The sequence below is a fragment of the Coregonus lavaretus genome, assembly GCF_964263955.1.
Source record: "Coregonus lavaretus genome assembly, contig: HAP1_SCAFFOLD_3578, whole genome shotgun sequence".
NCBI lineage: Eukaryota > Metazoa > Chordata > Actinopteri > Salmoniformes > Salmonidae > Coregonus > Coregonus lavaretus.
Window position 1 is genome coordinate 18,608 of NW_028156571.1, and position 24,486 is coordinate 43,093.

Below are 24,486 nucleotides of genomic sequence, written 5' to 3' on the forward strand. Positions count from 1 at the left end.
CTGTCTGCTTCTGCTATTTGTACGTCACTTCCGTCACAGCTTTTGAGTTTTCGAGCAAAGATGGCGACGGCGCAGCTAACCGACGAGGAGCTTTTCTCCGAGTTAAAGCGCTTTGGGTTCAGCCCAGGCCCGGTGTCCGAGAACACGCGACCTGTTTATTTGAAAAAACTAAAGAAACTGCGCGATGAGCAGCAACAGAAAGGAACCAGGGCGGGGAAAAACCGAAACAGTGGCGGCGTCAACAACGGCACTAGTGGCGATGGCAACAGCGGCTACACAGCGGCGGGAGCTTCGGGAGTCGGAGCCAGGCCAGCTAGCGGTGACGTCACGCACCTGAGCCCTAGCAGCCGGAGCCCCGGCGGTCGACCGGGCCTGAACGAAAAGCGAGCTGGCGGAGCGGGGAAGTTCGTTTTGGGCTTTAGCTCGGACGAATCGGACGTGGAGGCCCCGCAGAAAAAACGAGGACCGAACCACAGCGGCAGGAGAGACCGAGGCTCCGCGTACCACCACCAACAACAACAGCAGATCAGGCCTACAACGGGAGCTGCCACCGCCGCCCGAAAGAGCCTGGGAGTCGCTGTGAGTACCAGCAGCAACAATTCCTCTCCCGCCGGGCTGCTGGAGGGGAGGAGAAGCGGACCCGGTTCTCTCGGCTGGGTGGACCGGGGAAAATCGAGCCTCGAGGTCTCGCAGCCCGCGGAGGGGAAGGGTTATGACGTAGAGCCCGAAGAGGAAGAAGATTTCCAAGGGGAGACGGAGAGAGACAGTCGGTCTCTGAATGGGAACAGGGCGTCTTACTCACTGAATACCAGTAGTAAACTAGTCGGGGATTACTCGGATTCGGAGGAGGAGGAAGAAGAGGGAATCATATCTGGGCAGGACCGTCAACGAGACCGCCGCTTACAGGTACACTGCTCCAGACGGAGTCACTCCTTCAAGTCGTCTCCCCACAGAAGTGCCAGGGGGTCAGAGAGCGGCCAGGAAAAGACTGCAGCCATGGCAATCAGGCTAAATGACACGCCTGGCGCTAGTAGGAGTCGACTAGACATGATGGGAGGCCGAGGGGAGGAGGAGGATGACGAGGACGAGGGAAAGAAGCGAGGCCCCGGCGAATCGTCTCGGAGCGGGGGCTTGTTGCGACGCCATTACCCCAGGGGGACCATCTACGTGTCGGCTGTGATGGGGGAGAGCGACCGCGGCAGCCCCGGGGAAAGCAGCGGCAACAATTCCCCGTCCTCCGCCTACAACAAAAACCACGTCGACAGTGGGGATGGCGCCACTAGCAGCAGCAGCAGTAGCCGATTCAGCATCGGCCTGAGACCGCGGTTCTCCAACTACAACACTCTATCCGCTACTTACCGGTCCAACCATTCGAATCATAGCGGGCACAACCATGCCTACAGCCAGTCGAGCCTCAAGCACAAACACACGGCGCCGGAGGATGAGCTGCTCCAGCAATTCAAGCGGGAGGAGGTGGGGTCGTCCACCGGTGGTTGGGGCTTCAGCGCACACTACCTGTCCATGTTGTTGCTCATGGCCGCTTGCCTGTTCTTCCTCCTGCTCGGCCTCATGTACCTCCGGATGCGGGGGTCTGGAGCCTCTGAGGTCGATGTTGTCAGTAAGTTTACAGCCCTATGAAATGGAACTTCCTAAACATAGTTAGCTAGTAGTGTTTTGTTTGTCTCTCAATCCAATCCATCATTCTGTGGCTAGGTTTACTGTACAATTGTAGCATTCTAAAGCTTCCACATTGCAGTATAATATCAATATTTAAAACGGATTGATAACCAGCCCTGGTATTTTTTAATATTAGTGACTGACTGTCTAGATACTGCCTTATGCATAGGACGGCCGGACTTTAGCCTTTTGCAATGGACATTTGTAATATGAAAACAATCTAACAAAGGTTTTAAATTGCTACTAGCATGTTTTGAAGACAATAAGGAGAGATGTAAACCTATACCCTCCAGAAATGATTTCCTATAGTTTACTCTACAGTACGTGATGAGTTTTTGCATTCTGCACAGAGTCACTCTTTGTCGGACATCAAAATCAGTTATTTGCCTCTTAGCAGAAAATCGCCACAAGGAACCTAAACATTTAGGCCTAAAAACGATGATTTCATAGGACTAATTAGTGTGTAACGAAGCAGGCCTAGCAGTTGTCACCCTCGTAGCCATTCACACATTTTTGTTTACATTTTAGTCATTTAGCAGACTCTCTTATCCAGAGCGACTTACAGTTAGTGAGTGCATACCATTTTTCACACCTTCAAAGACAGGAAGTCCTACAACATCATTCTACATAGAGGGACACGTATTTTATGGAGGGTACAGCAGAGGTATTAGCATGTCAACATAGAAAGCTACCTCCCATCCATTGGCTTCCATAGGCTGGCTAACTATCGGCCGCTTCATTTACAGTTTTAGTCATTTAGCAGACGCTCTTATCCAGAGCGACTTACATGACCAATTAGGGTTAAGTGCCTTGCTCAAGGGCACATCGACAGATTTTTTTTCACCTAGTCGGCTCGGGGATTAGAACCAGCGACCTTTCGGGTTACTGGCACAACGCTCTTAACCACTAAGCTAGCCCATTCAACCCCACTGTGTGTGCTTCAGGGTATGATCCCCCTCCCCCTCCCCCCCCGGGTGTGCCCAGGTATGCTGTTACAAATGACACGATAGAGCCTTGCCTTAATACGGATACTGTAGTATTTACTGTGAGGTATTAACACTATAGGCCTAAGCAAATGCCTGCCTGGTCACTAGAGCTAGACTCATACTCTACCTCAGGACTGCACCTCTGAGTGCTGTCAAAGCCACAAACACATGAAATATTCTATAACCCATTCAGCTGCATTTTACAGTGCAGTTACTCAGTTCACCTTCTCAGATTAAAAAAATAAAAATAAAAAGGGGGCCTGACTTGGTGTGGTTTGAACGGATCGGCTACGGTCATGCATATACAGTACCAGTCAAACGTTTGGACACACCTACTCATTCAAGGGTTTTTCTTTATTTTTACTATTTTCTACATTGTATAATAATAGTGAAGACATCAAAACTATGAAATAACACATGGAATCATGTAGTAACCAAAAAGTGTTAAACAAATCAAAAATATATTTGAGATTCTTCAAAGTAGCCACCCTTTGCCTTGATGACAGCTTTGCACACTCTTGGCATTCTCTCAACCAGCTTCATGAGGAATGCTTTTCCAACAGTCTTGAAGGAGCTCCCACATGCTGAGCACTTGTTGGCTGCTTTTCCTTCACTCTTTGGTCCATCTCATCCCAAACCATCTCAATTGGGTTGAGGTCGGGTGATTGTGGAGGCCAGGTCATCTGATGCAGCACTCCATCACTCTCCGTCTTGGTCAAATAGCCCTTACACCGGTGTTTTGGGTCATTGACCTGTTGAAAAACAAATGATAGTCCCACTAAGCGCAAACCAGATGGGATGGCGTATCGCTGCAGAATGCTATGGTAGCCATGCTGGCTAAGTGTGCCTTAAATTCTAAATAAATCACACAGTGTCACCAGCAAAGCACCCCACACCATCACACCACCTCCTCCGTGCTTCACGGTGGGAACCACACATGCAGAGATAATCCGATCACCTAGTTTGAAGAATCTCATATAAAATATATTTTGATTTGTTTAACACTTTTTTTGGTGACTACATGATTCCATATGTGTTATTTCATAGTTTTGATGTCTTCACTATTATTCTACAATGTAGAAAATAGTAAAAATAAAAACATTTGAATGAGTAGGTGTGTCCAAACTTTTGACTGGTACTGTATATCCCAACCATAGGGTATTGTAGACAAATTCATGCCTACAGGTTTTCTTCATTCATTATAATTAAACCGTATACTACAGGCTCTCTGTATAGGAAGCATTTAATGTGGGGAGGAAGTGTTGAATAATGAATGGTCGCTCAGACAGTAGTAGTAGTAGTAGTAGTAGTAGTAGTAGTAGTAGTAGTGGTGGTGGTAGTAGTGGTCATGGCAGGCCAGAGACTGGAGCATCTCACTGTGACTGTCTTCTCTAGTCTCTCTCCTCAGTCCTCACTGTGACTGTCTTCTCTAGTCTCTCCTCAGTCCTCACTGTGACTGTCTTCTCTAGTCTCTCCTCAACCCTCACTGTGACTGTCTTCTCTAGTCTCTCCTCAATCCTCACTGTGACTGTCTTCTCTAGTCTCTCTCCTCAGTCCTCACTGTGACTGTCTTCTCTAGTCTCTCCTCAGTCCTCACTGTGACTGTCTTCTCTAGTCTCTCCTCAATCCTCACTGTGACTGTCTTCTCTAGTCTCTCTCCTCAGTCCTCACTGTGACTGTCTTCTCTAGTCTCTCTCCTCAGTCCTCACTGTGACTGTCTTCTCTAGTCTCTCCTCAGTCCTCACTGTGACTGTCTTCTCTAGTCTCTCCTCAACCCTCACTGTGACTGTCTTCTCTAGTCTCTCTCCTCAGTCCTCACTGTGACTGTCTTCTCTAGTCTCTCCTCAACCCTCACTGTGACTGTCTTCTCTAGTCTCTCCTCAACCCTCACTGTGACTGTCTTCTCTAGTCTCTCCTCAACCCTCACTGTGACTGTCTTCTCTAGTCTCTCTCCTCAGTCCTCACTGTGACTGTCTTCTCTAGTCTCTCCTCAATCCTCACTGTGACTGTCTTCTCTAGTCTCTCCTCAACCCTCACTGTGACTGTCTTCTCTAGTCTCTCCTCAACCCTCACTGTGACTGTCTTCTCTAGTCTCTCCTCATTCCTCACTGTAACTGTCTTCTCTAGTCTCTCCTCAATCCTCACTGTGACTGTCTTCTCTAGTCTCTCTCCTCAATCCTCACTGTGACTGTCTTCTCTAGTCTCTCTCCTCAGTCCTCACTGTGACTGTCTTCTCTAGTCTCTCCTCAGTCCTCACTGTGACTGTCTTCTCTAGTCTCTCCTCAATCCTCACTGTGACTGTCTTCTCTAGTCTCTCTCCTCAGTCCTCACTGTGACTGTCTTCTCTAGTCTCTCCTCAGTCCTCACTGTGACTGTCTTCTCTAGTCTCTCTCCTCAGTCCTCACTGTGACTGTCTTCTCTAGTCTCTCCTCAGTCCTCACTGTGACTGTCTTCTCTAGTCTCTCTCCTCAGTCCTCACTGTGACTGTCTTCTCTAGTCTCTCCTCAATCCTCACTGTGACTGTCTTCTCTAGTCTCTCCTCAACCCTCACTGTGACTGTCTTCTCTAGTCTCTCCTCAACCCTCACTGTGACTGTCTTCTCTAGTCTCTCCTCAGTCCTCACTGTGACTGTCTTCTCTAGTCTCTCCTCATTCCTCACTGTGACTGTCTTCTCTAGTCTCTCCTCATTCCTCACTGTGACTGTCTTCTCTAGTCTCTCCTCAACCCTCACTAACTACAGTAGGTAATGAAAGACCATATATCTGTGATGTCTTCATTTACTGTCAGTCTTTATTCTCCCCCTAGCCCCCCTGTTTCAAACTTTCAATTAAATGGGGCGTGGTCGGATTATAATTGCTGTGTTTTTGTTCTTTCTTCAGTTAAGAACCACCCGTTTGGCAGCGAGTTTGACAAGTCTTATGTAAGTATATTTTCTTATAATTTTGGCCCTAGCCTAAGGCCAAGTTAGTGTAGCTGTCTGTCTAACAATCAGGGCTTAACATGAACATCTGTAGACCGCCCACTGCATTCTGCGCCCTTACTACGTGATGCTCCCACTACACGTCCCTTACTATGTAATGCTCCCACTACACGTCCCTTACTACGTGATGCTCCCACTACACGTCCCTTACTATGTAATGCTCCCACTACACGTCCCTTACTACGTGATGCTCCCACTACACGTCCCTTACTACGTGATGCTCCCACTACACGTCCCTTACTACGTGATGCTCCCACTACACGTCCCTTACTACGTGATGCTCCCACTACACGTCCCTTACTACGTGATGCTCCCGCTACACGTCCCTTACTACGTGATGCTCCCGCTACACGTCCCTTACTACGTGATGCTCCCGCTACACGTCCCTTACTACGTGATGCTCCCGCTACACGTCCCTTACTACGTGATGCTCCCACTACACGTCCCTTACTACGTGATGCTCCCACTACACGTCCCTTACTACGTGATGCTCCCGCTACACGTCCCTTACTACGTGATGCTCCCACTACACGTCCCTTACTACGTGATGCTCCCGCTACACGTCCCTTACTACGTGATGCTCCCGCTACACGTCCCTTACTACGTGATGCTCCCGCTACACATCCCTTACTACGTGATGCTCCCGCTACACGTCCCTTACTACGTGATGCTCCCGCTACACGTCCCTTACTACGTGATGCTCCCGCTACACGTCCCTTACTACGTGATGCTCCCACTACACGTCCCTTACTACGTGATGCTCCCACTACACGTCCCTTACTACGTGATGCTCCCACTACACGTCCCTTACTACGTGATGCTCCCGCTACACGTCCCTTACTACGTGATGCTCCCTCTACACGTCCCTTACTACGTGATGCTCCCACTACACGTCCCTTACTACGTGATGCTCCCGCTACACGTCCCTTACTACGTGATGCTCCCACTACACGTCCCTTACTACGTGATGCTCCCACTACACGTCCCTTACTACATGCCACGCCCACTACACGTCCCTTACTACATGCCACGCCCACTACACGTCCCTTACTACGTGCCACGCCCACTGCCATTGAGGCTGCTAGCTAGCTAGGACACCGGCACATACTGTCCTTCGCCCCTCCGCCTGCTAGCTAGCTAGGCTAGGGGACAGCGGTACAGAGTCCTTCGCCCCTCCGCCTGCTAGCTAGCTAGGCTAGGGGACAGCGGTATACAGAGTCCTTCGCCCCTCCGCCTGCTAGCTAGGCTAGGGGACAGCGGTACACAGAGTCCTTTGCCCCTCCGCCTGCTAGCTAGCTAGGCTAGGGGACAGCGGTACACAGAGTCCTTCGCCCCTCCGCCTGCTAGCTAGCTAGGCTAGGGGACAGCGGTACACAGTCCTTCGCCCCTCCGCCTGCTAGCTAGCTAGGCTAAGGGACAGTGGTACACAGAGTCCTTCGCCCCTCCGCCTGCTAGCTAGCTAGGCTAGGGGACAGCGGTACACAGAGTCCTTCGCCCCTCCGCCTGCTAGCTAGCTAGGCTAGGGGACAGCGGTACAGAGTCCTTCGCCCCTCCGCCTGCTAGCTAGCTAGGCTAGGGGACAGCGGTACAGAGTCCTTCGCCCCTCCGCCTGCGGAGCACTGCTTTCCTGCAGTTACTTTAACGTTACGGCGAGGGTAATCACTACCCGGTAGGGCCACGCAAGAGTTGGGTTGGCGACACTAGCTAGCTACTTCCCTCGCCATAACGTTAACAGAACTGCAGGAAAGCAGTGCTCGGCAGGCGGGATCGAAGAACTCTGTGTACTGCTGTCCCCTAGCCTAGCTAGCTAGCAGCCTCCCTCCTTCGGTGGGAGTTTGTTCAGCGGTTGGCATCCAACGTTGGTGCGTTTCCGCCACCTACTGTGCTGGAGTGTGGACCAGAGGCGGAGCTAGCGGCCTCAATGGCGGCGGGCACAGCATTTTAATAAGTGACGTGTAGTGGGCGTGGCATGTAGTAACTGCGGTCTGCGGAGAGACGTTATTGATTAGGTTTCGGCTTTGGCGGGTAAGAAGATGTCTATTTCACCAGCCACGTTGGCGGATGGTCAGGGCTCCACAGTGCAAGCGTTTCACTCGCGCATCTGTGAATATAAATAGTCAAGTATGATCACATTTTATAGCTTAATAAATGCTGCAGTAGCATTTTGGTCAAATTTACTTGAAATGAAAGTCTGCAAAGTGAGTCTTTGTCCTCGTGTTTCTTGGCTATTTACATTTGTTTTGTTCACCAGCCAGGTAGTTTTTTGAGTTTTGAGTTCCAACTGCTAGGGAAGAGAGGACCACGCGGATGCTAGTCACTCTCTCAATCAACTGCTAGTCACTCTCTCAATCAACTGCTAGTCACTCTCTCAATCTCACAGGCACAAACATGACTCAGCAGAGGTCACCTCCCACCCTTAAAGGGGCAGGTTACATTATATTTTGGAAAAGTCACAAAATATTTCATGAAATTAAGCAATATACCACCTTATTTTGTCATACATTTTAATTGTTTAATAAACATTAAAGCATGCTTATGTTTTTTTTGTGTGTAATTTTGGCAGAATATCTGAGTGGCTGGTAGATTTGATTGATTTCTATATCTACAGTGGCTGGTGGACCAACAAGTTAGTTTCAGGCCCTGCTAACAATTCAGCGATATTGTAACGTATAGGACTGAAAGATGGCTTGTGTATATATATATAGTAGTCTACATGAAACATTATCTCTAATACGGCCACACGTGAGCATTTACCTGAAAAACATGAATAAATAGACTTTAGCAGTACGTCATTTGTGTTGACAGATGTCTGTAATACTGCCACAGAAATATTGACTTGATCTTTTGTGGATTTCAGACCAAGACAGAGAAGGACACCATTCTGAAACTCCTACTCAAACTTCATGACCACCTGGCTAATGTTGCTGGTACGTTAAGAAAGGATCTTGCAGATTTTTTGTTGTTGTTTTTGTTCTCAATTAAATGAGATTCTTCCATCCTCCAACCTTGGCTATATGCTACGCTTAAATAGTTAGAATGTGTCGTTTTCAAATGAAGACCCCAGGGTGTACACAGTGTACAAAACTCTGCCCTTTCCATGACATAGACTGTCCAGGTGAATCCAGGTGGAAGCTATGATCCCTTATTGATGTCACTTGTTAAATCCACTTCAATCAGTGTAGATGAAGGGGAGGAGACGGTTTATAGAAGGCATTTTAAGCCTTGAGACATGGATTCTGTGTGTGCCATTCAGAGGGTGAATGGGCAAGACAAAATATTTAAGTGCCTTTGACCGGGGTATGGTAGTAGGTGCCAGGCGCACCGGTTTGTGTCAAGAACTGCAACGCTGCTGGGTTTTTCACACTCAACAGTTTTCTGTGTGTATCAAGAGTGGTCCACCACCCAAAGGACATCCAGCCAACTTGACACAACTTTGGGAAGCATTGGAGTCAACATGGGCCAGCATCCCTAACTCAATATTAGGAAGGTGTTCCTAATGTTCTGTTCACTCAGTATATGTAGTCAAATGGCACACCTTTTTTTTTTTTTTGCTGTAATGACGACACTAACAGCTCAAGGATAGTTTGAAATCTTAACTCCGTGGATTACTGTTGAAATGAGGTGTCAGTCCGCCTGTCTGTCTAATAATAAGTGGTTTATCTGGAGCTAACGTTTAATATTGTCCCCCCCATCAGGACAACATGACTGTATAGACCCGGAGCAGCAGCAGGCCAACAGGAGTCTGTCTATGGAGGATGCCTCTGACTATCTGATACAGCAGAATGAGGACTACCGTCACTGGCTACTCCTCTCTCTGGAGTGGATCATACGGTCAGGGGAGGATGTTGGCATACGGTAAATAGCGAAGAGCACCTAGGGTCGTGGTCATTAGGGCATGCAGTTTAAAAAAACGCTTTGCAACAGAAAACCAAACTGGGCATTTCATATTGGACCAGGTAGTCCAGGGTGTCTCTCCCTGTTTGTCTGTGTTCTTCTGTTTGGTGCCTAATGAACAGGACCCTGTTATCGCCCACTGTGATGTATTCTCATACTAATGGCACCTCTCCCTCCTCCCCTCTCCTCTCTCTCCTCCCTCCCCTCTCCTCTCTCCCTCCTCCCCTCCCCTCCCCTCTCTCTCCCTCCCTCCTCCCCTCCTCTCTCTCCCTCTCCTCCCTCCTCTCCTCTCCCTCTCTCTCCTCTTCTCTGCCAGGCTGATCGGGGATAACCCAGAGGAGACGGTAGCGGAGGTGAGTGAGGTGACTCGTCTGGAATCGACCCACCCCAAAATGTCCTTCTCCTGCCGCTTCAGAAGAGCCTTCTTTACAGTCATCCACAGGCTGCTGCTCATCCTAACAGGTTAGAAATCTCTCTGTCTCTCTCTGTCTCTCTCTGTCTCTCTCTGTCTCTGTCTCTCTCTCTGTCTCTCTCTCTGTCTCTCTCTCTGTCTCTCTGTCTCTGTCTCTCTCTCTGTGTCTCTCTCTCTGTGTCTCTCTCTCTGTGTCTCTCTCTCTGTGTCTCTCTCTCTGTCTCTCTCTCTCTAGTGATTGGTCTGGTCTGGGGTGTATTCTACTACATGAAGTATCTAACCTGCTCTCTCTCTCTCTCTCTAGTGATTGGTCTGGTGTGGGGTGTAATCTACTACATGAAGTACCGTTGGAGGAGAGAGGAGGAGGAGACCAGGCAGATGTATGACATGGTGGAGAGAATCATCGATGTTCTGAAGAGCCACAACGCGGCGTGTCAGGAGAACAATGACCTCCAGCCCTACCTACCCATCCCTCACGTCAGAGACTCCCTGGTCCAACCCCAGGACAGGTCAGTACTAACCCCCTACCGACCCATCCCTCACGTCAGAGACTCCCTGGTCCAACCCCAGGACAGGTCAGTACTAACCCCCTACCGACCCATCCCTCACGTCAGAGACTTCCTGGTCCAATCCCAGGACAGGTCAGTACTAACCCCCTACCGACCCATCCCTCACGTCAGAGACTTCCTGGTCCAACCCCAGTACAGGTCAGTACCAGTACTAGGGGCCCTATAAAATCTGCGTTGTGGACGGAATCATGGAATCCAGACATTAAAACAGAGTTCAACAATATTCAAAAAATCTATTGAATTTAGTAGGGAATCAACTAAATGTATTGAACTTATTAGAAAATGCATTACATTTGCCCAAGTTTATCATAAGACATGAACAAAATGCATCAGTGAGTACGTTTACATGCACACTAATAATTCGATATTAAACTGATTATGGCAGTGATGTAAACACCTGCTAATCGTAAGATCAAAACGTATCCACATGTATCCTATCTGTCCGGGTAAGCATACACCAAGTTAAAACACCTGGTTTTCTGAGCAATCTTTCAAATGATTAGGAAATGTAACCGGCTTAATCAGCGTTCCAGCAGTGTGTTTGATCTACGCATGTGGCAGCACCGGGCAGCGCCAGCCTCCCTCTTATGGCATGTGGCAGCACCGGGCAGCGCCAGCCTCCCTCTTATGTGCGAGTGTAGTGAGTTAGGAAAAACTGAAAGTATGCATCTTAGAAATAGTTTTCACGTACAAACTTTGTGTCCGAACTCAAATAGCCTTCTCCAAAAAAAAAAACACGTGGTAGAACGATGATTCTGATTGGTTTCTGTATTTATTTAAGTCCCATCAGGAAGCCTGATTTCAGATGTGTCCATGGAAACAGGATTATTAGGGAAATCGTTCTTCTTGCAAAGCATGTAAACGTTTTAAAACTATGATATTAACCAGACTATGCACAATAATCGTATTGTGCGCATGTAACCGTACTGTGATTTGTATTTTCAGGCAACGGCACAGGAATGCCCCTGTCTGTCCTGTCTGTCTTGTCTGTCCTGCCTGCCTGCCTTCCTTCCTTCCTTGTCGGTCTGTCTTGTCTGTCTGCCTGTCTGTCTGTCTCTGGTCTGTCTTGTCTGTCTGTCTCTTGTCTGTCTACCACTTTGTGTTGGCGATTGACGCTAATATATTGACAAGCTCTCTTCTGGTAGATGGAAAAGTTCCCCAAAATCTTCTCAATTAAATGTTAACTACAAAGTAGACTATGCCTACCTGGCAGAATGATATCCTGATTATTTGCGTCAATCCAGTGGCCATTTTGTTTGGCAAACTTTGCAATCACATGAGCGCTACAGAAACATTGAAACGTCGCTAACCAAACGATGGTCTCTGGCTGGTTCACAGTTTAATTAAAAGGGGAACTACACCAAAATATATAAACATTTATTAAATTTTTCCCAGACCTCAAAAGTGGACTCCTGATGTGGTTTAAGCGTTGTTGTGGGCTTAGAATATCCAATTTAGTTGTTTTCCTATTTAAAAAAAAGTTTGATTTTGAGAGCAAAAACTGGGAAAAAACGGAAACCTGGAAAAACTAAAAGGAGGAAATTGAATTTTGTGGGGGGGGAAACTAATGGAACCAGGCAAAAATGTTACAGATTTTATAGGGTCCTACAGTACAGAACCACCCTCAACTTCCAACGAAACTATCATCACACTCCACTGTTTGTGTAACCACTTAGCTATCGACAAAAATGGACATGGCTTCTTGAAGTCCATGAGATCCGTACAGTTAACTTCCGATACTAGTTTGTGTTTAGGGCAGATTCAGTTGTTTAGCCCCTGAGGAGCAATGTCAGTTTCAGGGAACAAATCCCATCTTGTTCAGTTTAACTGTGTTTTCCTACCATGTCAGAGAGACAAGCTAGTGATTAATAACTGTTAGTTTATATTCTAACATTCAGAGAGACAAGCTAGTGATTAATAACTGTTAGTTTATATTCTACCATGTCAGAGAGACAAGCTAGTGATGATAACTGTTAGTTTATATTCTAACATTCAGAGAGACAAGCTAGTGATGATAACTGTTAGTTTATATTCTAACATTCAGAGAGACAAGCTAGTGATTAATAACTGTTAGTTTCTATTCTACCAGTGAGACAAGCTAGTGATGATAACTGTTAGTTTCTATTCTACCAGAGAGACAAGCTAGTGATTAATAACTGTTAGTTTATATTCTACCAGAGAGACAAGCTAGTGATGATAACTGTTAGTTTCTATTCTACCATTCAGAGAGACAAGCTAGTGATTAATAACTGTTAGTTTCTATTCTACCAGAGAGACAAGCTAGTGATGATAACTGTTAGTTTCTATTCTACCAGAGAGACAAGCTAGTGATGATAACTGTTAGTTTCTATTCTACCAGAGAGACAAGCTAGTGATGATAACTGTTAGTTTCTATTCTACCAGAGAGACAAGCTAGTGATGATAACTGTTAGTTTCTATTCTAACATTCAGAGAGACAAGCTAGTGATGATAACTGTTAGTTTCTATTCTAACATTCAGAGAGACAAGCTAGTGATGATAACTGTTAGTTTCTATTCTACCAGAGAGACAAGCTAGTGATGATAACTGTTAGTTTATATTCTACCAGAGAGACAAGCTAGTGATGATAACTGTTAGTTTCTATTCTAACATTCAGAGAGACAAGCTAGTGATGATAACTGTTAGTTTCTATTCTAACATTCAGAGAGACAAGCTAGTGATGATAACTGTTAGTTTCTATTCTACCAGAGAGACAAGCTAGTGATGATAACTGTTAGTTTATATTCTACCATGTCAGAGAGACAAGCTAGTGATGATAACTGTTAGTTTCTATTCTACCAGAGAGACAAGCTAGTGATGATAACTGTTAGTTTATATTCTACCATGTCAGAGAGACAAGCTAGTGATGATAACTGTTAGTTTATATTCTACCAGAGAGACAAGCTAGTGATGATAACTGTTAGTTTCTATTCTACCAGAGAGACAAGCTAGTGATGATAACTGTTAGTTTCTATTCTACCAGAGAGACAAGCTAGTGATGATAACTGTTAGTTTATATTCTACCAGAGAGACAAGCTAGTGATGATAACTGTTAGTTTCTATTCTACCAGAGAGACAAGCTAGTGATGATAACTGTTAGTTTATATTCTACCATTCAGAGAGACAAGCTAGTGATTAATAACTGTTAGTTTCTATTCTACCAGAGAGACAAGCTAGTGATGATAACTGTTAGTTTCTATTCTACCAGAGAGACAAGCTAGTGATGATAACTGTTAGTTTATATTCTACCAGAGAGACAAGCTAGTGATTAATAACTGTTAGTTTCTATTCTAACATTCAGAGAGACAAGCTAGTGATGATAACTGTTAGTTTATATTCTACCATTCAGAGAGACAAGCTAGTGATTAATAACTGTTAGTTTCTATTCTAACATTCAGAGAGACAAGCTAGTGATGATAACTGTTAGTTTATATTCTAACATTCAGAGAGACAAGCTAGTGATTAATAACTGTTAGTTTATATTCTAACATTCAGAGAGACAAGCTAGTGATGATAACTGTTAGTTTCTATTCTACCATTCAGAGAGACAAGCTAGTGATTAATAACTGTTAGTTTCTATTCTACCAGAGAGACAAGCTAGTGATTAATAACTGTTAGTTTCTATTCTACCATTCAGAGAGACAAGCTAGTGATTAATAACTGTTAGTTTCTATTCTACCAGAGAGACAAGCTAGTGATTAATAACTGTTAGTTTCTATTCTACCAGAGAGACAAGCTAGTGATGATAACTGTTAGTTTCTATTCTACCATCCCAGAAAGAAGCTGAAGAAGGTTTGGGACCGGGCCGTGACCTTCCTCTCAGCCAACGATAGCCGTATCAGGACGGAGTCTCAGCGGATTGGTGGAGCTGACTTCCTGGTGTGGAGGTGGCTCCAGCCGTCTCTGAGCTGCGACCAGATCTCACTCATCCCCTCCAAAGTCTGGCAGGGCAAAGGTAACTAACCTGGCACCGTACCTAGGATGCGTCCCAAAAATGGCACCCTGTTCCCTGTGAAGGGCACTCCTTTTGACCGGAGCCCTGCCATTTGGGGCGCAGACCTAGTCCCTTAACTGTGAAGGAGTTGGGTTATGGTTTCCAAGATGTACCTTGGCTTTTATGTGCAGCATGTAGGTTGTAGATGGAGTTTTGGTCAATGTAAAGTGTACTGTATTAAGTAGACCAATGCATTGGAATCTAACGAAGAACATGTACAGTATATGTAAAAACACTAATATATACAGCAGTATGTGGACACCCCGTTCAAATGAGTGGATTCGGCTATTTCAGCCACACCCGTTGCTGACGGGTGTATAAAATCGAGCACACAGCCGTGCGATCTCCATAGACAAACATTGACAGTAGAATGGCCCGTACTGAAGAGCTCAGTGACTTTCAACGTGGCACCGTCATAGGATGCCACCTTTCCAACAAGTCAGTTGGTCAAATTTCTGCCCTGCTAGAGCTGCCCCAGTCAACTGTAAGTGCTGTTATTGTGAAGTGGAAACGTCTAGGAGCAACAACGGCTCAGCAGCGAAGTGGTAGGCCACAGAAGCTCACAGAACGGGACTGCCGAGTGCTGAAGCTCGTAGCGTGTAAAAATCGTCTGTACTCATTTGCAACACTCACTACCGAGTTCCAAACTGCCTCTGGAAGCAATGTCAGCACAAGAACTGTTCGTCGGGAGCTTCATGAAATGGGTTTCCATGGCCGAGCCATTGGACTTTGGAGCAGTGGGAACGCCTTCTCTGAAGTGATGAATCACGCTTCACCATCTGGCAGTCCGACGGACAAATCTGGGTTTGGCGGATGCCAGGAGAACGCTACCTGACCCAATGCATAGTGCTAACTGTAAAGTTTGGTGGAGGAGGAATAATGGTCTGGGGCTGTTTCATGGTTCAGGCTAGGCCCCTTAGTTCCAGTGAAGGGAACTCTTAACGAAACTGCATACAATTACATTCTAGACGATTCTGTGCATCCAACTTTGTGGCAACAGTTTGGGGAAGGCCCTTTCCTGTTTCAGCATGACAATGCCCCCGGGCACAAAGTGAATTCCATACAGAAATTATTTGTTGAGATCGGTGTGGTAGAACTTGACTGGCCTGCACAGAGCCCTGACCTCAACCCCATCGAACACCTTTGGGATGAATTGGAATGCCGACTGCGAGCCAGGCCTAATCTCCCAACATCAGTGCCCGACCTCACTAATGCTCTTGTGGCTGAATGGAAGCAAGTCCCCGCAGCAATGTTCCAACATCTAGTGTAAAGCCTTCCCAGAAGAGTGGAGGCTGTTATAGCAGCAAAGGGGGGGGGGGGACCAACTCCATATTAATATCCATGATTTTGGAATTAGATGTTCGATGAGCAGGTGTCCACATACTTTTGGTCAATAGTGTATGTCAGAAATTTAAAAAAGGTTGCTTCCATCCTGTTATACTGTATGTCTCTCTCCATCTAACGTCTCTTTCCTGTCCCTGTCTCTCTCCATCTAACGTCTCTTTCCTGTCTCTGTCTCTCTCTATCTAACGTCTCTTTCCTGTCTGTCTCTCTCCATCTAACGTCTCTTTCCTGTCTGTCTCTCTCCATCTAACGTCTCTCTCTGTCCATCTAACATCTCTTTCCTCTCTGTCTCTCTCTGTCCATCTAACGTCTCTTTCCTGTCTCTCTCTGTCCATCTAACATCTCTTTCCTCTCTGTCTCTCTCTGTCCATCTAACATCTCTTTCCTGTCTGTCTCTGTCCATCTAACGTCTCTTTCCTGTCTCTGTCTCTCTCCATCTAACGTCTCTTTCCTGTCTCTGTCTCTCTCCATCTAACGTCTCTTTCCTGTCTCTGTCTCTCTCCATCTAACGTCTCTTTCCTGTCTCTGTCTCTCTCCATCTAACGTCTCTTTCCTGTCTCTGTCCATCTAACGTCTATTTCCTGTCTGTATTTTCTCTCCTCTCAGCATTCCCTCTGGACAGGAGAAACTCTCCTCCCAACAGTTTAACACCGTGTCTCAAGATCAGAAACATGTTTGATCCAGTCATGTGAGTACCGGAGGTTATTACTAAGCAAATGTCTTCGGCGTAAATCTTTAGGGTTGTGTTGGGGGGGTGAGCGTGGTACTCATCAGCGGACTAAAACGTCCTCTTTGCATGTCAGTGGCAGCAGCTGCATACATACATACATACATACATACATACATACATACATACATACATACATACATAATGACTAAGCCAACATCATCGCCCTCAACTCTTAGATAAATTGCATCAAGTGGTTTCACTGGGGGCTAGAGCTGTCTGTCTACATGTGACCTAGTCCAACCATGGAACACCTATTCCAGTGGAATGACACCTGTGTGTACCCCATGTAGTGACCTGTCCTACCTGTGTGTTCTTGACTTACCAGGTTAGAGGTGGGTTAGGACTCCTAGCTGACGTCTAACCCCTGTGTGTGTGTCTGTGTGTGTGTGTGTGTGTGTGTGTGTGTGTGTAACAGGGAGGTTGGTGAAAACTGGCACCTGGCCATCCACGAGGCCATCTTGGAGAAGTGTTGTGACAACGACGGTATCGTCCACATCGCTGTCGACAAGAACTCCAGAGAGGTGAGTGTCACAGCTGTTTTTTTATAGCACGCAATGGCTGTTTTCCAAATGGGGGGAAACTGGTCAAAGTGTAGTGCACTATATAGGGAATAGGCTCCCATTTGGGACGTACACAATGTCTCGGTTCTTATTCCCCAGATTTCTAGTGGTTTTGGACTGACTCTATACACTTGATATTCACTGACCAGATGTGACCAACAGCCATATGGTTGTTATATATTCACTGACCAGATGTGACCAACAGCCATATGGTTGTTATATATTCACTGACCAGATGTGACCAACAGCCATATGGTTGTTATATATTCACTGACCAGATGTGACCAACAGCCATATGGTTGTTATGTATTCACTGACCAGATGTGACCAACAGCCATATGGTTGTTATATATTCACTGACCAGATGTGACCAACAGCCATATGGTTGTTATATATTCACTGACCAGATGTGACCAACAGCCATATGGTTGTTATATAGTCACTGACCAGATGTGACCAACAGCCATATGATTGTTATATATTCACTGACCAGATGTGACCAACAGCCATATGGTTGTTATATATTCACTGACCAGATGTGACCAACAGCCATATGGTTGTTATATATTCACTGACCAGATGTGACCAACAGCCATATGGTTGTCATATATTCACTGACCAGATGTGACCAACAGCCATATGGTTGTTATGTATTCACTGACCAGATGTGACCAACAGCCATATGGTTGTTATATATTCACTGACCAGATGTGACCAACAGCCATATGGTTGTTATATATTCACTGACCAGATGTGACCAACAGCCATATGGTTGTTATATATTCACTGACCAGATGTGACCAACAGCCATATGGTTGTTATGTATTCACTGACCAGATGTGACCAACAGCCATATGGTTGTTATATATTCACTGACCAGATGTGACCAACAGCCATATGGTTGTTATATATTGCAGTGTGTGAGTCTCTACAGGCAGAGTGATGTGGCTGTGTTACAACCTGTGATAGAAGAGCTTGTTAAACTCTCTCTCTCCCCTCTTTCTCTCTCTCTCCCCTCTCTCTCTCTCTCTCCCCCCTCTTTCTCTCTCTCTCCTCTCTCTCTCTCCCCTCTTTCTCGCTCTCTCTCCCCTCTTTCTCTCTCTCTCTCCCCTCTCTCTCTCTCCTCTTCTCCTCTTCTCTCTCTCTCTCTCTCTCTCTCCCCCCCTCCCCCCTCTTCTCTCTCCCCTCTTCTCTCCCCCTCTCCCCTCTTCTCTCCCCCCTCTCCCCCCTCTCCCCCCTCTCCCCCCTCTCCCCTCTTCTCTCCCCCTCTCCCTCTTCCCCCTCTCCCCCCTCTCCCCCTCTCCCCCCTCTCTCCCCTCTCCCCCCTCCCCCCTTTTCTCTCCCCAGGGCTGTGTCTATGTGAAGTGTCTGTCATCAGAGCACTCAGGGAAAGCCTTCAAGGCGCTACACGGCTCCTGGTTCGATGGTAAATCCATTTTAAATGACAAGGCTTTAGCATCAACACACTTGTCTTGGTTTGGGCTTCATTGTCCTTCCATCCTTTAATGGACCTTGTTGTTCCCTGCTGAGGTCCTGGTGCTCAACATTTATCTAACCAATTTCAACAATCCCGTGTTTGCAAACTATGAGCCAATAGCATTTGTACTACTAGTCATGTGGTGTTTTGGTAATTGATACTGGATAAAGTAGGAAGGATTTAAGAGATTTAGTCACATGGTTGGTCTTCATTGTCTCCCTCCCTACCTCCCGTCTCTCCCTCCCTCCCGTCTCTCCTCTCCCTACCTCCCGTCTCTCCTCCCCTCCCGTCTCTCCTCCCCTCCCGTCTCTCCTCCCCTCCCTCCCTCCCTCCCTCCCGTTTCCCCTCCCCTCCCGTCTCTCCTCCCCTCCCTCCCGTTTCCCCTCCCCTCCCCTCTCTCCCTCCCCCGTCTCTCCCTCCCTCCCGTCTCTCCTCCCCTCCCGTCTCTCCTCCCCTCCCGTCTCCCCTCCCCTCCCGTCTCTCTCTCCCTCCCTCCCGTCTCTCCTCCCCTCCCGTCTCTCCTCCCCTCCCGTCTCTCCTCCCCTCCCGTCTCTCTCTCCCTCCCTCCCGTTTCCCCTCCCCTCCCGTCTCTCTCTCCCTCCCTCCCGTCTCTCCTCCCCTCCCCTCTCCTCCCCTCCCGTTTCCCCTCCCCTCCCGTCTCTCCCCCCCTCCCTCCCGTCTCTCCCTCCCTCCCCTCCCGTCTCTCCCCCCCTCCCTCCCGTCTCTCCCTCCCGTTTCCCCTCCCCTCCCGTCTCTCTCTCCCTCCCTCCCGTCTCTCCTCTCCTCCCCTCCCGTCTCTCTCTCCCTCCCTCCCTCCCCCCTCCCAGGGAAGCTGGTGACGGTGAAGTACCTGCGTCTGGACCGCTACCACCAGCGGTTTCCCCAGGCCCAGGGCTGTACCACCTCCCTGAAGCCCTCTGGTACTCACATGAACACCATGTCCAGGCTACGTCACCACACCAGCCCTGATACCAGCACTAACGCTAACTCTCTAGGCTTCTCCTGAGGGGGGGGGGGCAGATTACCCCAGCCTCCTCTCTCCCTCAACCCCACAGCTACCAACGCTACCAACCCAACCAGCTCCTTCTTACCACAGTGTAACGGTCTCACCTCAACACAAGCCCCCCTTCCTTCAGTCTCCCCTTAGCCAGCCTCCACTGGAGGTGATGGTGGCTTGGTCTGTCAACTCACAGGGCTGGGTGAACCGTCTGTCCAACTCACAGGGCTGGGTGAACCGTCTGTCCAACTCACAGGGCTGGGTGAACCGTCTGTCCAACTCACAGGGCTGGGTGAACCGTCTGTCCAACTCACAGGGCTGGGTGAACCGTCTGTCCAACTCACAGGGCTGGGTGAACCGTCTGTCCAACTCACAGGGCTGGGTGAACCGTCTGTCCAACTCACAGGGCTGGGTGAACCGTCTGTCCAACTCACAGGGCTTTGTTTTCTCTTTAAGGGGACTGACTGTCTGTCTGTCTGACTGTTGGTTGTCCACAACCTGTCTGGACCACAGGAGTGGTTGGGAGGATTTAGACTGACTGACAGACCTGTGGTGTTTTTATTGTAAAGAACAATCAGTGTTGAAAACAAAAGCGGTGAGCTAAACTTTGGAAGACCGCTTGAACAACCAATGGGCTGGGAGATTGGAGACTAGGGGGCGTGGTCTGAGCTCTCCATGAGAAAGGTGGAGATGTGTGATTCGCTGGTGCCGTCGACACTATTTAAAAATTTTTGTGTCTTTTTGTATTACAAACTTTTATGGATTTAACAAGGAAACAAACTTCCATTTCGTTCTAATGGCATATTTAAAGAGAGAAATGAGAGAGAAACAATCCCTTCTTTCTCTCGTCTCCCCTCCTTCCCACCATCCCCCTCTTTTAATGACTGGCCCCATGATTTCTCAAGGAGTTGAGTTGGGCTATACATTGAAATTGCTGCATGTGCTGGTTAAAGTATGCCTCTTATTTAAGCTTTTGAATTTAAAACATAATGTGGATGTTTATTTCCTGGAGGACGTAATCCCCTTTTTTCTTTTGGTGTTTTAGTGGAGCGGCGGGGGGGAAGGCTGGGTGCTAGCTGGAAGCTGTAGATACATGTTGAATGGTTGGTTGGTGGCGGTGGCTTCCTTTTTTTGAGTTGTCTGTATTAATAAAGCAAAACCATAAGCTCATTTTTCCGGCCTACCGCTCCCAATTTCTCTTAACGTGCTGACTGCATCAGATTCTGTATCAGAGGTGGAAGCGTTTTTGTGAGGGTTGGGGAGGATAACATCCATGGGTAACTTGTTTGCGAGACGGTGATTTTTGGCTGGTGGTGTTAGTGCACTCTGGGCCTACGTCTTAGAGAGAGAGACTCCCTCACTGTGGAGCTCAGAGAAGAGGGAGCAATAACGTGGGCGGTCAGTCAGTCGTCCATTTCTTTTTTTTTTTTTTTTTTTTTTGGCTTCTTTGCTTTTCTGTCTTTTTTTTAATTCCGTATTGGTGGCCATTTTTAAGTATCTTTCCTCCCTCAAGCTCCTGAAGCGCTTCTCCAGTCAGTCAGAATATATTCCAATGGATTCCAATGTTATATTGTTTTGTGTTACTGTTTTCATGAATAACAACTGTTTTTGATTTCTAATTGATTTATGGTTCATGCTCTTTTAATTGTTCCATCCACATAGACTTCTGCTGGAACATGGGGATGTATGCATACCTAGGCTTCCTGCAACCCAAATGGCACTCCTTTTCCATTTTCTAGTGCACTACTTTTTGACCAGAGCCCCGCTGTATAGGGAATAAATAGGGTGGCCATTTGGGACGTGCGCGTACACTGAGTATACAAAACATTAAGAACACCTGCTCTTTCCATAACACCGACTGACCAGGTGAAAGCTATGATCCCTTTTATTGATGTCGCTTGTTAAATCCACTTCAGTCGGTGTAGATGAAGGCGAGGAGACAGGTGGTTAAAGAAGGATTTTTAAGCCTTGAGACATGGATTGTGTATGTGTTGCCATTCAGAGGGGTGAATGGATTCTCAGTAAGACACTGGTTTTAATATGTTTTGTATATATCCATGGATGTGTAGATGGAGTGGAAGCCATGCATCGCTGTTCTATGGTCCCTCCAATACAGTCCTGTGTGTTTAAATGGTACCCTATTCCCTATATGGTGCACTAACCCTATGGGTCCTGGTCTAAAGTAGTGCACTACAAAGGGAATAGGGTGCCATGTCAGACGCAGCCAGTCCTGTGTACAGGAACAGAGTTCAGCTGGTTCCATATGTGACGCTCCAGATTCCTTTTATTGGTCATTTATGCATACCGTTTTATAACTACTTTGTGAGAAAGAAAAATCGGCGTCCCAAAATGGCACCCTGTTTCTTTTTTATAGTGCACTACTAAGGGAATGGGGTGCCATTTTGGGACGCATACAAAGACTTTTTTTTCCTGCCATGTTGAAAGTCATTTGACTTCTTTTGTTATAGTGGTTATTTTAATTGTATCCAGCCATTTTGTTGTTCATAAACACAGACCTAATGTTGATGTTATTATAATGATGCACAGAGAGAGAATGCAAAACCCAGTTGTTTTTTTAGATGTAACACGGAATAAATGGTGTTTAACGTTGATGCGGGAAATAAGCTGATTTCAAAATATTTTCTTTATTAAAGTACAAACTCAATATCCGTGTCCCAAATGCCACCCTATTTCAACCAAAAGTAGTATACTATTTAGGGACTAGGGTGCCATTTGGGAAGCACGCAAGTATTCCAACCCCTCTGTATCTAAATGGAGACTGTAAAGTTCTGAGCGATTGCTTGTGAGTTAGACGTGATGTTGTGTTGGCGTCTAACTATGAACACATTCATAATGCTTCAAGATGAAAGGATAGGCCACCATTCAGATTCGTAAAAAAAAATGTTGGGGGTGGGGGGGGAAATGCAGTGTAAAGTTGAAAGTGGGGCGCAGTAAGTTGTACAAAACGATGCACATTTTAAAAATGTTTTTAACCTGGTGCAGTCATGTCCCCTGCAACAGTTGACCTGGTTGTGCCTTAACTTTGTGCTTTTTTTTTTTTTTTTTACGTCTGGCGCTGCATTACTGGAGAATGTCTTGGGTTTACTAAAGTGGTACAGTCATTTGTTTAAAGGGAACGTAAGGTCAGAAATAATTGTGTTTTCTTGGAATGTTTTTTTTCAGGTCAACACCCAGAATGGGGGGTTTTGTAGGTGTTAGTGTACAACAAATATGCTCTCCTGCACCCCCACCAGGGATTCTGTCCCAAATGGCACCCTATTCCCTATATAGTGCACTACTTTTGACCAGAGCCCTATGGTGAATAGGATGCCATTTGGGACGTAACCAGTGTTTTTTTTAATTAAAGTCAGGTTGTTGTCGTTTTGGGTAGTCATTTTAATGTTGTTTTAGATACTGTGTGTTAGTGCTTACATGATTTAAAGTACTTACTCTCCTTCCCGTTACAGAACAACCTTACATTCACTTTAAACAATTGTATTCCACTGCACAGAGCTGAATATGTACAAAATAAACAACGTTCAAAATGGAAGCCAGTTTTTGCTTACTGTACTTTCCTGCGTGGTGCGTCATGGGTAATGGTAATCTTTTATATTTTTGTAATGTTGAATACCAGTGATGCACCCGAAGGTTGTTTTTCTTATAAGAGACTGTCTAAAGTGATTGCGTGAATGTACATGTTAGTTTGGTCTGTGTGCGGTTTACAAAAAAAGACGTAACGTTTTCCTGAAATCCCGGTTGGAGGATTTTGGGATTTTCTGCTTATTCCCTCTTTTTATTCCGGGTATCTTCCAACCGGGAATTTTGGGAAAGTTTCCAGAATTTTCTAACCCCATCTGTGTGGCACTTCTCTGTGGTCCAAGGTGACGCTGGCTGCTTCAACTATCGGCTGCACCCCCTAAATGATGTTTCCTCTTCTGATTTATGTATTTTATGGAAACACTGTACATTTTATATACCTGTAATATATACTATTATTATATGCAGAAGCTGTTTAATTTCTATTGCATTGTATCGTTCAGTTTGACCTATCACTATCCCCCCCTGCAAGCCAGATGAAGGCAAGGTTGTACAATAATCTCCAGACATTTTAAAAGGGTCAGTTGATATTTTAATGTAATTTGTCACTTAATTGTCTTGTAAAAAATGCTCTGATTTAAAGGTTTATTTGTTAGTTTTTTCCTTCAACTGGTCCACATGGCTAGACTGTGCATTGAAGACTGCTAATGGTGTGAGAAGTATTGTTCCACAGCTTTCTCTCTCTCTATATCTTCTCCTATATGGAAATGGGAGGTGTCCTGCCCGTCTCTACCTCCACCCGACCTGCCCCTCAGTGCAGAGCCTGTCCAGCAGCAGGGCCTGTGTACACTTTGCTTCCTGACCCGCCAATTTGAGCCGTCTGTTGAGTCGCGACCCACCATAAGTGGTGAAAAAAAAATAGATAATTAAAACCGCTTCTTCAAAACAGACTGAATTCTAACAGTTCTATTCTAATTCATTCTAAATATTTGTCTCACTATTCTAACAGTTCTATTATATTCCAGTCTATTCTATGTCTCTCATTGGACTCGCTTTCCAATCTGCTCTAGCAACAATACATTATGATAGTGTTTCCAGGAATGAGAGCCAGTAGTAGGATAACTGTTTTTAATTTAAATAGTCTGCTAGTTCGGTTTGATCCGACTGCATGTACTCAGCTTCGCGTAATCAGATTTAGCTCTTGCTCATATTTGGAGATCTGTGCCCGTGGCGCTGGAATCTATCCCACAATGCACCAGTCATTACCTAACTAAGAAGTCCACAGTAGACATTTCCCACTATAGTGGCAAG

At 46.4% G+C, this 24,486-nt stretch overlaps 1 protein-coding gene across 1 annotated transcript; it reads left to right on the top strand.

Moving 5' to 3' along the window:
* The first annotated feature begins 57 nt into the window (after nucleotides 1–57).
* On the top strand, nucleotides 58–23,188 carry LOC311126189 (inner nuclear membrane protein Man1-like). Its single transcript, XM_084200206.1, has 11 exons — nucleotides 58–1,618; nucleotides 5,543–5,583; nucleotides 8,501–8,570; nucleotides 9,339–9,498; nucleotides 9,854–9,999; nucleotides 10,254–10,458; nucleotides 14,313–14,491; nucleotides 16,481–16,562; nucleotides 17,020–17,125; nucleotides 18,512–18,590; nucleotides 19,469–23,188. Exons 1-11 carry the CDS (start codon nucleotides 61–63, stop codon nucleotides 19,645–19,647), a joined length of 2,805 nt encoding a protein of 934 aa, XP_084056332.1. The 5' UTR covers nucleotides 58–60; the 3' UTR covers nucleotides 19,648–23,188.
* Nucleotides 23,189–24,486: the final 1,298 nt, after the last annotated feature.

Bases quoted from the DNA above. Each gene is read 5' to 3' on its own strand.
- LOC311126189 (XM_084200206.1), top strand. From the start codon at position 61: ATGGCGACGGCGCAGCTAACCGACGAGGAGCTTTTCTCCGAGTTAAAG. The intron at 10,459-14,312 runs GTCAGTACTAAC...CTACCATCCCAG, and splicing joins CTGGTCCAACCCCAGGACAG to AAAGAAGCTGAAGAAGGTTT. The intron at 18,591-19,468 runs GTAAATCCATTT...CCCCCCTCCCAG, and splicing joins ACACGGCTCCTGGTTCGATG to GGAAGCTGGTGACGGTGAAG.